General features: G+C 34.1%; 1 protein-coding gene across 1 annotated transcript in view; it reads right to left on the reverse strand.

Moving 5' to 3' along the window:
• Positions 1–3,190: 3,190 nt before the first annotated feature.
• The window catches only part of VTA1 (vesicle trafficking 1), a 67,671-nt gene continuing 52,262 nt past the window's right edge, over positions 3,191–18,599 (reverse strand). Inside the window, exons 6-8 of the mRNA XM_059177400.1 lie at positions 15,798–15,971; positions 10,514–10,594; positions 3,191–4,546 (exon numbers count right to left, since the gene is read on the reverse strand). Of these exons, the coding sequence (XP_059033383.1) occupies positions 4,401–4,546; positions 10,514–10,594; positions 15,798–15,971 (401 nt within the window). The 3' untranslated portion in view covers positions 3,191–4,400. The remainder of the gene's footprint in view (positions 4,547–10,513; positions 10,595–15,797; positions 15,972–18,599) is intronic.

The following is an 18,599-nucleotide window of genomic DNA, read 5'->3' on the forward strand; positions in this document are numbered from 1 at the left end:
TGACTGTGGATGCTTAATACGTATTATTTTTGAACATATGAATGATGCTAATATTTTTACAAGATCTCTTAATATTGCTGAACCACAAAGCTAGTTCTCCAGAAAGTTAGAAGTCATTGTTATACAGTCACCTCTTTCCCCCTCCAAATTCAAGGGATTTCTGGAAGGACAGGCACTCTTGCCTCAGATTTTCAGATAGAAGTTTGAGGAAGTAACTAATTATAAAGATTATTAACTTTATATTGATGTTCATATCCCTATCTGATTTCCTGATGGGTCTAATGTATTTTTAAAATAAAAATACTTGAGATAAACCTTGTATACTTAGAGTCAAAATAGTAGTATTATTTAAAATAAAAGGAAATATGGGAAGCTCTGGTCTCCCTAGTGATGTGGGACACCCTTTCCAAGATAATATATTTATCCTTTGCATTCAACTCCTGCTTATTTTCTCCCTGGACTCAGTCCATATACTGCCAGGCCATCAGCTCCAGACTGTGTGTTCCTGTTCTTTATTCACTGCCTCACACCTGCAGTTAATTGTAACACATTGCCTTGATAACTGAAAAATCTAGCTGATACACCTCCCACTAATAATAGGGATTGTGACCTTGACTGAGATCCATGACCTTGGTAATATGGAGTTCACTTAGAACATCTCACTATACTCACAATTTAACTGGTGATTTACCTACATGGATGATAACGCATTGTCTCAAACAGGTAGCCTGAGCTTAGAAACTTTCAGTTATTAGCTGTATGGCTTCAGGCACAGTTAGTATCTGGCTCAGTTTCCTCACCTATAAAATAGGGACAACAACAGGACCCACCTCTCAGGATCACGGGCAGGATTAAATGAATTAACACATGTAAAATACTGAGTATAGTGCCTAGTCCTTAGTGGGCACCAGCCAGGTAAGCACATCTCCACATGAGGGATGTCTTAAAATTTTGTCATCTTTTTAAAGAAACTTTCTACTGGTGAAAGTTTACTTATGGCCCAAAGTAGATGATCTGATCCAATTGCTCTGATACATAACGTGAGAGAAGTTAAAAAATAATGGGGATGGGTAGGGGAAGTTGTGGAGATAACCGGAACTCTTCAACCCCTAGTTAGTTCCTGTTCTTTCAGAGTTGAAGATTATTTATAACAATGCTGCTATTTAGGGTGTAAATTCCTCTAAAAGAACAGCATATAATCTAATTTTAAGGCATACACAGTAACCTCACATTTCTAGAAGTACAAGTTATGTAAATATAGAGAGATCAATTCATATGAACACCCTAGGCTGTTAACTTTCAAGAACTGTAACTGGAGTCTTTTTCTGGGTGTAATCTTGAAGCCTGCATACATCCTTGATCATGGGATCCCTAACCCTGGGATCGGTCCTTGGCTTCTAGCTCCAGCTCAGTGGTGATTTGGTGAGATGTCTCTGACAATCAAGTGCAGATAGAACTTTATCTTATTTTTTCTTCCCCCTCCGTCTGCACTGGCAAAACAATGTTATCAAATAGCTTTACTCAGGATGGTCACAAGAACCTGGGAACATTGTACTTCAGCCTAAATGTTAGCAGCGTTCAGCAACAATCTATCTCTACTGCAATTAACCACCACTCATTCTTTTCAGGCGTTCAGGTTGAAGACTTGGGAGTCAATCTTCATTCTTCCTATGCTCATACCTCATATCCAGTTTATTGGAAATACTATGTCTCTACTTAAAACATAGCCAGAAACGAAGGACATCCTGTTACCTCCACTGCCACCTCTGGTCTAAGCCATCATACTTCACCTTCATTATTGCAATCCTCTTTTAACAGGTCTCCCAGCTTCCACTCTTACCCGCCTTATGGCCTAGTCTCTGCCAGTATGATCCTTTTAATGATTTCCCCTCCCAGATTCTCATTCTTTGTGATTTCGGTAGGGCTAAAATTACTTAAACTTCAGGGACTGCCAGACTGCCTAAAATGTCTCTTAACTCAGAATGCCAGACCCCACCCTTATAGTTTCTTCTGATTGGGTAGGACTGGGGCAAGAGCCTAAGATTTGCATTTCTAACAATTACCCTTTGAAAAACCACTGGGTGAATATATGATACACTTTTTATTAAGTTTCTGTTTCCTTTCCATAAGAATATAAACTCTATGAGGAAGGAATTTTTTTTTTTTCTTATTTCCTGCTTATTTCTCATGCAAAGACAATATCAGGTCTAGTAGCTGCTCGTTAAATATATGTTGAATGACTAAAAATTTCTTATCCTAGTGTTACATCAAAAAATTTCTAACTGTATCTTGCCAGATTTCATATGAAGAAATACAAAGCTAAAAATATTTATATAGTTTAATCCCCTTAGGCAAGAAAGCACTGCAAAGCAATTAGACATAGAGACAACTGGGATTTCCTGATATTTGGGAAATAAATTAATAATAATTACCTCAACATTACGGTTAATAACAATAAACATTTGTGGTCTGCTATCAGCTGTTGAACACCTAAAGCATCTCACAGCAAATTGTGAGGAAGCTAGCGATGTTGCTTCCATTTTATAGATAAGTACTGTTACACCACAGCGCACTTATCAGTGAACTTCAGGGCTTCCACTTTATCTTTTTCCCCCCTGCAGTGTGCTCTCCCAATTGGGAGCAACCAAGTAGGGTGTGAAATGGGAGGGGACAGTTTTCTTTCAAGTGTCCAGGCCTGTGAAGATCTGAATTAAAATTTGCTGTATTTATTTACCTCTTGTAACACTAAAGACCATCCTAGACCCTCTCCCACTACAATAGAAGTGTAGAGGAATGCATCAGAGCACTAGCGTTCTAGATGCAAATGTTGAACTCTACAGATGTTACAGGAATTTAGTTGTGAAAGATATGGAAGACATTTTTCAGAAAGATATGAGCACATTTTTCAGCCCCACATGGTTTGTGGGGCTTGAATTTGCACTACCTTAGAATAGTTTATTCTGTCTGAATGTTCATTCTATCAAACCCTATGCAGTAGCATTACATTTAGGCAAAGAAAATTGAAAGACAAATGATTATGAGTTAATGATTCATTTTCTTTCAAAGAGACTGATAGAACAGGGGTCAGCGAACATTTTCTTAAAAGGCCAGATACTAAGTATTTTAGACTTGCAGTCCATCTAATTCTGCAGTTAGGGCAAGCAAACACAGATTAAACATAAATAATGAGTATGGTTTTGTTTCAGTAGACCTTTATTTACACAACAGGAGTCTGCCCACTGACTATACAGAGTTTGTGGACCCCTATGTTAAATTACTCCAATTTTAATGGGATAAACGAACTGGATGAGATAAATTTCAGGTAAATTTGGCACCTTTTAAAAACTTTTTTTTTTTTACTATAGAAATATCCATATTCCTGTACTAGCATAATGACTTAAAAAAACGACAAACTCTAGCATGCAAATTAAAACACAATTGGCTCTGTAATAAGCTGAACAACTTAAAAGAATCCTCGTATTTATTTTTAACACAGCACAAATGCAGGTGACACACAGTTAGTTCATATTTTCCCACAAAACTTATAAAATTAACAACTGAGAGTCAAAATTCTTATAACCTTCTGCATTGCTCCTAGCTATACACTGTATGGAATCCATTCCACAGCAGCAGAGGAGAACCTTAACTTTAAGCACCAAGCTTCCAGGCATTACTACAAATATCTTCTTTTCATTCCCTAGTACATGCGGTCAAACTGCCTATGAATAAATACCAATTCACTTTTGTTTCAATGGAGAAAGGAAAACAGCTGGGAAGCCAACATTATTCTTAAGTCTAAAAGTGATTCCACCTCTTTACCTTCTATTTTTTTCCATAAAAATTTTAACTTTTAATGTAGTTATATTAAAAATGAACATAAATTTAATTCTGAACATAACCCCTTTCAGATTCCTCTAACAGTTCAGGATGTTCATAAATCCAGAGGAAAACAAAAACATGATCTCTAATCTAGTATAATCTGGTAATTTTTATTTAAACTTAAATTTAGAATTTTATAGCAAAGAAATACAGTCTGTGTGTTCAAATTATGATTTAAAAAATCCTTAATTTATGAATATTAAGATAAAATGCGAACACCAATACATTTCATAGAAGTGTGTGTTTGTTTTCTGAAGCAGGATTCAATGGGCATTTTTAGATTTTGCTCACATCAGCCCTATACACCCGAAGATTACTGGATCCACTAAATGGACAATGAAAACTGGTTGAGGCTGCTGCTGAATGCTTCAACAGGAATCTGATACAGAGACACAGATTTCATTGTTATAGTCAATGCAACTGAAGTCTTCCTTAAAACTGTGCTCCTGATGGGCTGAAGATAGAGTAATGGACTGTTAGTTCTTTAAGCCAAAAATGCATGGATCTACTGTACAAAGGCTTCATTCTCTGCCTGTAGTTAGCAACTTGAGGGCCTTCTGTAGATTCTGCACAGCAGTGCTGACATCTTCATATTGCAAAGCACTGCCAGCATATTTGCAGTATTTCTGGGCTCTAGCAAAGTCCTCTGGAGTTAGACGGATATCCCCTAGAAGAAACAGAGAGTCATTAAGATATTTGTAGGAATCTAAAAGTATCCTGTTCGGTTAGCTAAATGCTTACATTTAAAATTATAGAAAATATTTAAGGTTATATAAAAACATGAAGGTTTTCTTCAACCCTAGGTGTAAATATTTAACTAAGTACTTTTATGCTTTTCACTTTTTTCCTTATTAACATAAACCATACATATGCCAATACTAGTAGCGTTTTTGAAAAGATTTTTAATCTGGAAGTCAAACTAGAAGCCTTTCTATTTTGATAAATTAATAGCAAAAAAATTATAATCTGTGTAAAAAAATGACAGTGGCATTGGTGTTTATACTAGAATAGTTAGGCCTCTCTTTTCACACACAGACTAAACCATCTGACCCTCATCTGAGCTAGAATATAAATATAATTCGCCATGAAAAAAAAGAGAAATAACATTTTTAAAAATTATGTAAGTCATTTAGCTTTTTCAGCATGAAAATATTTTTTGTGCCCCCCATATAAAAATCTCTACAGTTTAATTGTCATTAATATAAAATTAAACACATGAACAACCTTTATAAATTATGTCCAAAATTTATTCTCAACAAGTTTTCCAGTTACACATATGATTAATATGGGTAGACCCTGACTAAATAATCTGGGTAAAACCAAAAAAACAACTTCACTTAATCTAAAGTTTGAATATATATTTCTAAAGATGAAATTAAAAACTGACTTTGTGTCCTGACTTTTGAAATACTATTTTCTTCAGAATTCTTTATAAGGATATTAAGAACTGATCAGAAGGCTGGGACACAGAATATAATAAACACACAATATATTTCAAATTCTATTTATATACATGCATACATATATGTATGTATGTATATTTTTAAATACTTTATTTATTTGACAGATCACAAGTAGGCATAGAGGCAGGCAGAGAGACAGGAGGAAGGAGGCTCCCTGCTGAGCAGAGCACCCGATGTGGGGCTGGATCTCATGACCCTGAGATCATGACCTGAGCTGAAGACAGAGGCTCAGATAATATATTTTATATATTATTTTATATTTATTTTTAAAATACTATTTTTTAAAAGATTATTTTAAAATATTTAAAAAATATATTTATAATATATTTTAATTCAGTCTTAAGCATGTACTTCTACACAGACTTTGTTTAGTTGCTTTTAATTTTGCTATTACCTAGGAAAGGATTTCAAAGTAGGTAGTGTCTCCAGATATCTAGACTCTAAATTCTGATCCAAATCATTATTTTCTAAAATTTTCAAGAGTTCTGAAACAATGCATCCTAAAGTTTCTAGGCCAATGCCAGGTACCTATAAGTACTGAGTAACTTTAATGAATGAAAATAAAAATGCTGTTTGTACATTATTCCCTATATTTTATTTATTTATTTATTTATTTATTTATTTGTATTTCCTATATTTTACAACAGAGTTCATACAGAATTAAACATAAATGAAATTTCAGATTTTAAGATGATACACATAGATCTACATTACAGTAATTAGCCCAGTGTGTTACATAAAAAGTCTTCAAAAAGTTGTTGAGTATTATTAAAGATCATAATGGTTGGTTTTTACTGTTGTGAACTAAGAGATTATATATTCCAACTTTGACAGACCTTGTTTCAATTTTCCTGCATTTCAGTTTGCTTAAAAAGAAATACAAATCAATAAACTAATAAAATGCAATCATTGCAATCACCATAATGCAACACCACTGCAATGCAATCACCACAAATCTTTTAGTATTTTAGTGTCTTGGCATTTGTTACCCATTAAATCTAAAAAACAATTATCCTGTTGTTGTTCTGTTGAAAATTTAGTCAGGACACTTTAGGTTTATTTATTTTTTTTTTATTGAAAATACCTACTAGATTCTTCAATGGTTTTTCCAAATACATTAAGAAAGGTTCCAGTCATGTAAAGCTATACACCCTATCTAGGTGAGGGAGACACTGTTGATAATTGAGTTTACCCCACTACTCATTTTGTGCTTTAACAGCCTGTCTTCTTATCTCAGGGCAATCTTTAAAGATATACATACAGAATTTATTGGACCTGCTAGAAGAAAGCCCCATGGTTAGAACTCTTATTTTTATAGCATTAGCCTTAGCAATGTTTTGCTGACATACCACTCATTTATTAATGAGATGTATGTAGTGGAAAGAACTCCATTACTATCTTAGTTTTTATAAACCAAACTTATCCACCAATGATAAAACTATTTTAAAACACAAATACTGTACTTTTCATGAAATAACAATTTCAATATTCAGAAAAAGTGAATGAAAATATTTTAACAGAAAAATATCATTACAGATATGTAATACATATAGCTTATAACATGTATGAAATTACATAACTATCATATAAAATATAACTAGATAATAACCAACTTATAGACTCAGATACAAAATATAAGTTATAGATTTAAATAGAGATGCTAGACTTATTAATTAAAAATATAAAGAACTTAAAAAGCCATGTCAAATAGTTGTGTTTGCTATTCTGTAACACTTCAGGTTTCCCTTCATTTAACAAAAATCATCTAATCGGGTGCCTGGGTGGCTCAGTTGGTTAAGTAACTGCCTTCCGCTCAGGTCATGATCCCAGAGTCCGGGATCCAGTCCCACATTGGGCTTCCAGCTCTATGGGGAGTCTGCTTCTCCCTCTGACCTTCTCCCCTCTCATGCTCTATCTTACTCTCTCTCAAATAAATAAATAAAATCTAAAAAAAAAAAACAAAAAAAACCCCAAACCAACCAAATATCATCTAAGAGTCATTAATAGTAAGACATGTGATTAAAATTTTAAATTAAATAAAAAGAAAATCTGCTTAATTATGATTCTTTTAACTTAGCATTTGAAAACTAGATAGGGGCGCCTGGGTGGCTCAGTGGGTTAAAGCCTCTGCCTTCGGCTCAGGTCATGATCCCAGGAGCCTGGGATCGAGCCCCGCATTGGGTTCTCTGCTCGGCAAGGAGCCTGCTTGTCTTGTCTGTTTCTCTGCCTACTTGTGATCTCTGTCTGTCAAATAAATAAATAAAATCTTTGAAAACTAGATAAATGGAAAATACATAAAAGGAGAAGAGAACAACTGTTCAATTTCAGTATATACAAAATAGTAAATACTGCACCCAAATAAAAGCTGTTTTTTTATATTATTAAAACTTACTAAAGGTCATATCAGACAGACCAGAGAGCACACAGTGGACCTAACAGATGTCTGAAGGATTAAAGAGGTTGTCTAAAAGAATCTCTTTTTTGAACTCTAAGCTCAGTACAGTTGCAGATGGCTTCAGAGAAGACTCCTCATCACAGGGCTGCTTTTCTCCTCCACAGGGCAGTACAAGAAGGCAGAAGACAGCTAGAGCTGTTAGTCAAGTTCCCATTCACAGCAGAAAGAGCCTAGGTCAGCACTGGATCAAAGATAACCTTTTTGGTTTTAAGAGAAATCCCTGCACATTCAGTAGGCATAAGCATCCATTTCTAAGACTGATTTACCTAATGTCATGATAGATCACAGAATACATAATTTTAAAAATTCCAAAATGGGTCTTTTGAGATTCCTACTTACCTAGGTAATTTTAAAAATTCATGTCAGGAACCTTGGATATCTGATCCTAGTGTACTCTACTGTCCTCTGACTTGAATGCAAAGCATGGGCAGAATCATTGGGGAATCACCTGATATGCAGTAAATCTTAGAGGTAAAGATAAAGCTCAGTACAGAACCCTTATATCCAGGCATTACCAAGATATGTTCCTTAGAAATGGCAACACTAGAATGATTAGAGGTAGAAGCTGATTAGGTCAGGCACTGTGCTAAATACTTTTCAGATATTCCATTTAATTTTCAAAAAAATTCATGAGGTTAAGTGGTTATTCATACTGTAATACTATATAGAGAGATGTAAGTTAAAAAAGGAAATGTTCTTCAAGTAATTTCATTTTCTTTTCCACAGTAAGCCACAAATTCACTACAGAAATGTTTAACATATTAATACTAACACACATACACTATGGGTATTAATGGTGATAAGTACTAAGCACTAAAGAGAAAAATGTAACAGGAAAAAGATTCAGGGAGTATTTATTAGAGGTGGTGGTAAAGAGACAGTGATAGTTATAACTATTAGTTTTGATCTGAGTATTATTTAGAATTTTTCAATGTACTTAAACTCATACATCCATGCAGGAAGATAATTTTAGTATTTTTTTCCTAAATAGGGTCATACTATACATAATGTTCTGCAACCTGTTTTGTTTTTGTTTTTAACTTAATATGCTTAGGAGATCTTTTCATGTCAGGTACTATATTATGTGTGTGTGTGTGTGTGTGTGTGTATATTTTAATATCTACTCAGCATTCCATATGATGAATGAACCGTAATATTCCAATAAGCACTTAAAAGATTATTTCCCACTATTACGATGATGTTGAAATAAAAGATCCTTGTAAATTTTGTGACCATGTCTGAGTATTTTCTTAAGATGGTGGAATATAGCAGGTTCAAAAAAATTACATTTGCTATTCTGACAGTGACATAATACTGCTGAAAAAAACTTTACTAATGTACATTTCCCACCAACAGCATGCGAGAGTCATTCCTTAGGTCTTCAATGACACTATAGATTATTGATCCTTTAAAATATTTTTTTATCTATTGACATAAACCTAAATCACTCTAATTCTCAACTTCCCTAATTAATAATATGGTTGGGAAAGCTTTCATGTGTTCACTGCATACCTGAATTACCGATCATATTCCCTGCCTATTTTTTCCTACCAAATTGAGTTTCAGTTATTCATTTGTAGGAGCTCTTTATATATGCTCTGGACATTACTTCTTTATTTTTAAATCTCAATTTCTCCTGGTCTATTAGTTGCATTCTAACAACGTAATGGGGAAGAAGGAGTATTCTGTGGTATGAATTTATCATTTTTCATTTGTCAAACCTGTTAACAACTAAATCAGATAAAAGTACTGAGAGATAGTATCTAATATATATTTTTTTCCTCATAACCAATTTTTCTTTATTTTTTTTAAAGATCCTATTTGAGAGAGAAAGAGAGAAAGAATGAATGGGGAGAGAGGCAGAGAAAGACGCAGACTCCACACTGAGCAGGGAGCCCAATTCAGGGCTTGATCCCAGAACCCTAAGATCATGACTCCAGCTGAAGTCAGACACTTAACTGACGGAGCCACCCAGGTGCCCTCTGGATAACCAATTGTTCTATCATCACTTCTGAATATATATTCTTGCCACACTGATCCAAATACCACATTCATCATTAACTTAATTCCTGTAACATATGGTCTACTTTCCAGAGTCCCTACTCTGTTTCACTGACCTATCTATTTCGGATATTTTCACATCAGATTTTAGGTGGATCTTTTTTAAAATTAGGTGGGACTCCAGAGGGGAGTCTGGAAACCAAGTTTAACAGAGGAACACAGTATCCATTGGGCAGGTTATTTGGCCTGTCTACTGATAAGATAAATATTTTCCACTATGTTCTTGGGTAATTTGCCAGTTTATAAAAGGTTTCTTTTTGTTTTTGTTTTCAACTATGGTCAGTTCCTCTTTCTGGCTAATCTAATCATTTAGTATAGATAAGGAAGATCATAATCATAAGATATGGTAATTTTGGACTAAAGTAATATAGTATCAGCTTCCTGATAGCTTTAGCTATATGTTTGTGCCACTATATCCAGCAGTATACCACAAAAAAGAACTGTAAAAAAAAAGGGGGGGGGAGAGGAAATGCTTTCAGATTTAGATATTTTTGATAATATGAAACAACCTTGGTTCACTGGAGAATCTAGTGAAAACAGACATTTAAAGAAATGTGTAAACATTCCACTATACAATACTTCTAAGGCATAATTAGAAAAGAACACCCAAAACAAGAGATACAGTATGTCTCAAAAAATCAGTCAGCTGACTTACCCTGGGAAACTGTACTGAACAGCGCAGGATCAATAGCTGGAACAGTCTGCGGAGTAGGCTGGATAGTATTACTTGCTACACCTGCAACAGAAAACCACAAATGAGCATAAAAATTATACCTCTTAATTATATACTAGGAAAATATTTAAAGGATCATGAAGGAATTTTCATTTCCTAATTACTTTTTTGAAATATTAATGAATTTTAATCTGACACACTTATTTGATGTTAGAGCCTGGTAAAGAAAATATGCAGAAAAATATATTCTGAGTGTTTACATACACATGTCTAATGTAGATGGTGGCATGTCTGCATACTATACTATGTCATGCATTTTTCACTTACTAAGCTTTAGCAGTAATTCTCAATTAATATTACACATACACATATATATATATATACATGTATATATACACAAATTCATTTATAGAAAAAGTTAAAGAAGTGTAACTCCAAAGTCAGGTGACACACAAGTTTTAAAATGACCAATTCAATGACTATCTTTTGCTTGATTTTGTAAGTGCTAACCAAATATATTAAAGGATCACCATCCAACATTAACTGTCCCCTCAAAACTTACTTTTAAAAAGACATAATTACATTAAAAAAAATGGAATGCAAGATTTGAGAGGCATCCTCAGAGACTACCTAGTCAAGCCTAGTGCATTGAAGGAGCTGTGTCTAAACCATAAGTAGGTGATGATATATTTCTTGTATAATGTTAAAAAAAAAAAGGTAAGTCTACAACCTGCTCATAAATCATTCTAGATATCAAGCCATCCCTTGCTAAGTAATTTGTGTTTCTGGCTAAATTAAAATTTTCAAACAAATCTCTTTCTCTATAGAAAAGGAGTATTTTTATTGACCAGTGTACTGTATTAACTTTTAAATGCTTATTAGTACATCTTCATGTAATTAATTAAGTAGGCACTATTAATTAACAAGAACAAAACAGAATTTGTAGGGAGAAAATTCAGTTATGTAGTAAAATTTTATTTGAGCAATATTAAAAAAATAAGTGGTCTGTATTTTATCAAGAACTTCTCTGGTCACAGTCATTCACCTAAGGCTTGATCTGACAGCACAGGCTGCTAAACATGCCTCAAGCAGCAGTAAGAAGATGCTGCTTCCATTTGTCTTGATGTGCATGAGCCAAGGACTGTCCCTTCGGCAGCCATCATGACATGTTCCCATGGGGGCCTAGTGTACAGGCCCAACATAAGCTCATAAATACTTGTTAAATTAGTAAAAGTAGCTCTTAGCTTATGTTATTCATTTATTTTTTTAAGATGCCCAAATCTGTTTTTCTTTCTTTCCGGATCTGGAAAGGTCTCATTTGTCAATTCACAAGTGGACAGCAGCTCCAAAAACTGCAATATGTTGGGAGTAATGTGACTATAAAAACATTCATGTGGAAGAGTAGAACTGTGTTGGAAATTTCTTCCTTTTTATTATTTAACAAAAAAGAAATGTCAAAAAATAACTTCTGGTTAACTTTTAAGAAGATGGTTACATAGCCCTTAAATAGGATTAATACACATTTAAGAATTAAACATTACAAGATTTCTAATTAAGTGTCGAATTTAAATTGTTCTATAGTCTACATAGTCTGGGAATTTTGAAAAGGAAGAAATGGGTGTTGGTTAAAAAACTAGAGAAGATTATCCAGAATTACAATTAAAAAAGAACCCTTAAGGGAGTAGCATTTGGAGAGGCAGAGAAAAAGGGAGAAAGCCACACTATCTACAAGGAACACTATAAGCAAAGTCAAGAAAATAGGAGGATTGGGCTGAGTAAAACCTCAGTATAATCAATGGAAATGTCCTGACAGAAATGGTCAGGACAAAATATTAACAACTTTGGAAACTGTATAGCAGGAAAACTCAAATGCAGTACTTTTCATACATGAAAGAACAATAGAAGAGCTAAGTTTTTAATCTACATTTGATAAGCTGTATTTATAATCAAAAGGTCAGCATTAATTATAACATAATTCTAATATTTAACCTATTTAGGTTTATTACTGAGATCTTCTTCCTCAATATTTATAGGCAGTAGAAAGCATGTGTTTCAAGAGAAAGGACAAACCGTCCATTTGATCGCCTCCATCCAATCGTCCACAGTGGTGAAAGCTCAGAGGCCAACACTCTGCCTGCTGAAACAATTGCTCTCGCGGCCCTCCTTGCAGCCTGTGCTTTTTTGTGGAAGAACTAAAAACTGTATATTAGTACATACTATTCTTTTCAGCTATCTTGAGGATTTCCCTTTGATAAAAGTGCATCCTGGATCTTTATATGAGGGAAAGTAAATCAATCTTAAAGTGAGTAAGAGGGGAAACATCTGCTATATTTATAAACTAAAAATGTTATTTCATTTGCTATTAGCCAACTGAGAGCCTATTTTTTTAAACTGTTTTAAATATAATAGAAAAAAGTAGATGGTTACATAGCCCATGTTTTAAATGTAATAGAAATTTAAATCTACCAGCTAAGAGGAGATTCCAATATTTCAAACTAATTTTAAGGGGCAAAATATTGTGACAAAAGGAGATTCTGATTTAACAGAGATTTAGTTCCTTGGAGGAAGAGACACAGAAAGGAGGTGCCAAAAACACGAAATCAGAAAGATGTGGGTTCAAATTCTAGTCTGTCACTATAAGTATGTTTATGTGCTTATTTTCATGGGATAATTGCTTAATTTCTTTCCAGTGTGTAAATTAGGGATAGCAATATCTAATATAGTTAATACAGTTGCTTAAAATTAATTTATAAAATAGCTATGATAATTTTGTAAATGCTATGCCTATAAGAGTGTATATAAAGTAACAAGATAGGACCTCACCTTAAAGAAGTTCCAAGGTTTTGGTTTTATGTGCTCACTCAGAGGAACAAAAAAGAAAACAAAAACAAAAACAAAAACAAAAAAACAAAACCACAACAAGGCTCAAGCCAGAGTTAGCTGGAGCAAGATGAACTGTTCATGCCAGAAAACTTTCTAATAGAAGACTACCTCCTCAATATCTAAGTCTTTGTATGTCAAGAATATTCTTTTTTTTTTTTTTTTAAAGATTTTTATTTATTTATTTGATAGACAAAGATCACAAGTAGACAGAGAGGCAGGCAGAGAGAGAGGGGGAAGCAGGTTCCCCGCTGAGCAGAGAGCCCGACGTGGGGCTCGATCCCAGGACCCTGAGATCATGACCTGAGCCGAAGGCAGAGGCCTAAACCACTGAGCCACCCAGGCGCCCCTGTCAAGAATATTCTAAGCAGGACATACTGTCTGTTAGTGTGAACATATGAACCTATTAAGATGTTATCACTTATATAAAAGTAGCAATTTCATATTTTTTCACCCAAATACAGCCCTCCCAGAAGTAAGCTTTCTCTCTTCTATATACACACTGTATAACTATATATAAAATATATGTACATATGTGCTCGTACCAGAATTTTGCCCTACAATATGTTGTCTAACATGGTAGCGCTTTTAGGCAACTTTTTTTTAAGGTCAATATCCTATCCCCAAAGGTGACACTTCCCTTGATTCACAAAATGATTTTAAGTGTTCATTAGCTTGCTCTTAAATACCCTGTATTTGGCACAGAGATAGGAAGGAAGAGGAAAAAAAGGAAAAGGAAGCTAATTTGCTGAACACTGATTTTGTGATTAGGCACAGTTAGTAGTGAATTTTCAAACTTTTTCTCTAATAATTAAAATCACCATGAGAATATGATTTAATTTCATTTTAGAAAGAGGCAAAACGTAGGTTGAGAAGCGGCATAACATCTGAGTTTGTGGTTTAGAAAGGAGCAGGAACTAATAACGAACACTGTTTCACTTCAAAGTGCATTTTATTCTCACTTTGCCCTTCTATAAATACGGTGTGTCAGAGGCTCACCTCTGTTTAAATTCACTAGAAGAGAGTAGTATTTATCTAAGGCAGATGCATCTAAGTAGCTGGTATTGCTTATATTAATCTACACTGGAAATACTGGAAATAAAATATAATAGTGTTCTGTGAAATTTTACTTACAAAACAAACTCAAATTGGTTTGTCTAATAAACTCAACATACATACCATAAAGCAAAGCAAAGTCAGAGTAAAATATATAGAATGATGACACAAAAGAGATCAGTATTAAAATAATCACATTCATCAATATTCTTCAAGACAAAAGTAATAGCCATATTTGCAGATAATACAAAGTTAAAGGTTTGAAAATAGGAGGAAAGAAACTAATAAAAACTGGTGTTATGGTAGTCAAGTAGAAAACTTAAATGCTATGCAACTCATGCAAAATCACCTAAACTGGGGCTGAAAATTTTAAAGTTAGTAATGGTGTGGTACTTAATAGAAACCTTAGAAATTAGGGCTCAAAGGATGATTTTCATCCTATGAATTAACTATTTTGAAATGTTTGTACAATTTACTACCACAGATTACATTTATGATGAGATAAAAGAAATATTTTAAGAACAATTTTTGGAAAAACTTCAAGATGCAAATTATGGCTTTAAATGCCCTTCTATTTGAAGGTAAGGGCAACACTTTGTCAATAATACAAGTAAATGGAACAGTATCTGCAGTTTGAAATATTATCTTTTATTTACTGACACCGACTGGTTACTAGAGACAAGTGTGGTTAGATCTTTTCCATGAGAAACGGACTTACAATGCTGATTTATTCAAAGTAGCTATCATTTCCCTTTTTTCCTTCAGTCAACTGTTTATAATATTAAAAGAATTAACCCACACCCCTTCTTTTCAGTTATCTGTGATTCCACTGCTACAGAGACTGTGTGCCTCAATGTCTGCTCCCTTCATTAATAGTATCTACGTTGAGGGTAGAGATTGGGTCCTAAGGAAATAAGGCAAGAAAAATCAAATCTTGCTGACACAGTGGGACACTGATCAAAACATATTATAACAGAAGACCCGCATACCTCAGGGCTACTCTTGAACAGTGAAGGGTGACGGGCAAGGTAACAGACGGGAAGAAAGAGAAAATAGCACCACACACGAAAAGCACAGAAGCTATTCTTAGTAAAAAAATATAAAGTTTACAGTAATGTTTGTAAATGTTTGGTCATTTCTCAAAAAAACAAAAGGACAGTTAACATTCAAACTTCAACAAAAAGGATGTAACATTGTTTTGTGGGCTGAAATAGAATTTAAAGATCTTATCATGCTTTATGACCATCATGCTTAGGCATAAACACACTATAAAGTGCAGTCCTCATTTATGAGAGGAGAGTTCAAAACTTGTTAAGCTTTCATTTCCTACCTGTGCTGTGAGGCACTTCTGCTGGCGTATTAGCAGGAGCGTGCGCGCCGGGAGGAATCTGTATCGCAGTGAAGCTGCTTGATGGCATGCTGCTTGGATCATAAGCTGAAGAGGACGGCTGAGGTGGCTGAGTCGGCAGGGACGTTGCTCCAGCATCTTCGTTTTCTTCAACATCTATTGTATAACATAGATGTAAAGTTAAACTAGGTATTTTGAAAGAAAAACGCCAAACATTCTTATTTTGCTATACAGACAGGAGAAACAGATGTTTGGATGCAATTCTATTTAATGCAATTGATAAGCAGGCTCTAGCTCTTAAAATAATAGTTTTAATTGTTTTCTTTCCTTAAATCACTTAATTGTGCCTGACAATATGATTGTCACTTCAAGGTAACACTTTCTAATTCTACAAAATCTTTTCTTTAAGCTTATGATAAATGATATTTTTGGCAAAACATGTCACATTTATACTATGCATAGCCTATTTTTCTGAAAGCTGCCCTTTACTCTATTCATCATTCAACAAGCCATTAAATGACTACCTATGTGTTTGCTGTTCAAAGTATTAGGTTAATCAACAAAAACAAAGCAATGAGATTTCACAGAGCTACCTGCATAGAAAGGAATAATAAGAGAATTTGTGTAGAATCACTTCTCGGCCTTTTGGCTAAGATTAAGTGTAGAGACTTTGTGTTTTTAAGTTCTGAAATTCAGACTTAAAATATACTATCTTACTAGCTGAATTTGAAAGCTACTCTGGGAAAATTAAATAGTGACAGTCTATTTAAAATGACAGTCATTTTTGGGAATCCTCATAATTTAAAATGTAAGTGAGAGCAAGAGATTTCCAAAATCAATTTATTTCCTATCAAATTTTTAAATAAGTTTTTTTGTTTGATAATATATTACATATTCAATGTAGATAATTTTAATCAACCAAAATAAACCTATCTATTCCGAGATACACATTTTACTAAGTAACCTTGTAGATGTATTTATACTTTATATACACTAAAATAATTTTCTCCTATATTAGAGAACTCTAACATTTATATGTCCTGGGAAGGAGCCCCTCCCTCTACTTTTTAAAGGCATTAGAAAGTGACTAAAAGCTGGTAGAAACTAGAGTAAAGATGGTCTTTTGGAGAGAAAATCTCACCAGGTAAGGTTTGCCTTCATGTGGGTTTTCACCTGCACACACTCAACAATCTGTGCAAAAGAAGTGAGCCTTGAAGTGTGTGTATAAACCCCAACTAAATACTGTATGACCCTGAACTATGCATGCACACTCCAGGGGGATTCTAGAGGCTCCTAGTGAGAGCAATAGCCTTAAAGCTGAAAGAAAGACAGGCAATGTTTGAGTCCAGGCATGTTAACTTCCTGCTAGAACAAGAACCAAGAACTTGGAAGAGGAAGATGAGAAAATGCAGGGGAGCTACAAGATGTTATCAACAATAAAAATTAATAGAAACATGGGGTGGGTGGGTGGGAAGATATCAAAATTAGCAAAAAAAAAAAAAATCACATTAAAGCGGGTACTATAAATATGTTTAAGGACATAGAGAAAGAAGTAGTCATAATGAATGAAAGAGGAAAAACTCGGGGGACCTGGGTGGCTCAGCTGGTTAAGCAATTGACTTTGGCTTAGGTCACGATCCTGGAGTCCCGGAATCAAGTCCCACATTGGACTCCCTGCTGGGTGGGGAGTCGTCTTCTCCCTCTGATCTCTCCCCTTTCTTGCTCTCTCTCTCTCTTCGCAAATAAATAAAATCTCAAAAAAAAAAAAATCTTTAAAAAAATTAAAAAAAGAAAGAAAGAGGAAAAACTCACTGGAGGAGGGGGAAGGGGAAAAAACTGTAAGAGGAGACAAAAACAGATGGAACTAACAGAAGACAAATGATAAAAATGACAGAATTAAATCTAGGATTAGCAATAATTACATTAAATGGACCAAACACTATTTTGAAGGCTGATGTTGACAGACTAAACAAACATATGAACAAAACCCATATCAAGAAACACGATATGCTTTAAGACTCAGACATGCTTATAGTAAAAGGATAAACTATTAAATACCAAGCAGACAAAAGCTGAGGTAGCTAAATCCAGTAACAGACACGTAACTGTCTCTCTTTGCAGATAACATGGTTATTTACAAAGAAACTCCCAAGAAATCTAGAAAACAACCACCAGAATAGTAAATTTAGCAAGGTTGTACAATACAACATCATTATACAAAAATCAATTATATTTCATACACTAAAAGTAAACAAGGGAATGAAAAGAAACCAAATACTTGGAAACAAATTTTAACCAAAGAGGCAAAAAATCTCTACTTTGGAAAAATACAAAATACTATCAATACAAATTAATGGAGGCTTAATAAATGGAAAGATACACCATATTCATGTAATGAAAGACTCAATTTTGTTAAGGTACCCATTCTCCCTAAATTGATCTATAAATTCAGTGCAGTATCAAACCTAAGTTCAGCTGTTTTTTATTTAATAGAAACTGAAAAACCTACTCCAAATTTATGTTGAAATCAAAGGACATAGAATAGCTAAGAACATCTTGAGAAAGAAGAGAAGAGTTGGAGAACTTATGCCACCTGACTCCAAGGTTTATTGTAAAAAAGGTGGAGGGCTGTGTGCCATTGGTACCAACTAGAAAAACATACCAACGTAATTGAATAGAATCCAGAAACAGAATCATATTTAAAAGGTTAATTGAATTTTTGACAGAGGAACCGAAGAAATTCAACAAGGAAAGGAAAATGCTTAACAAATGGTGCTGGAATAA

Source organism: Mustela lutreola, chromosome 6 (assembly GCF_030435805.1).
Source record: "Mustela lutreola isolate mMusLut2 chromosome 6, mMusLut2.pri, whole genome shotgun sequence".
Taxonomy (NCBI): domain Eukaryota; kingdom Metazoa; phylum Chordata; class Mammalia; order Carnivora; family Mustelidae; genus Mustela; species Mustela lutreola.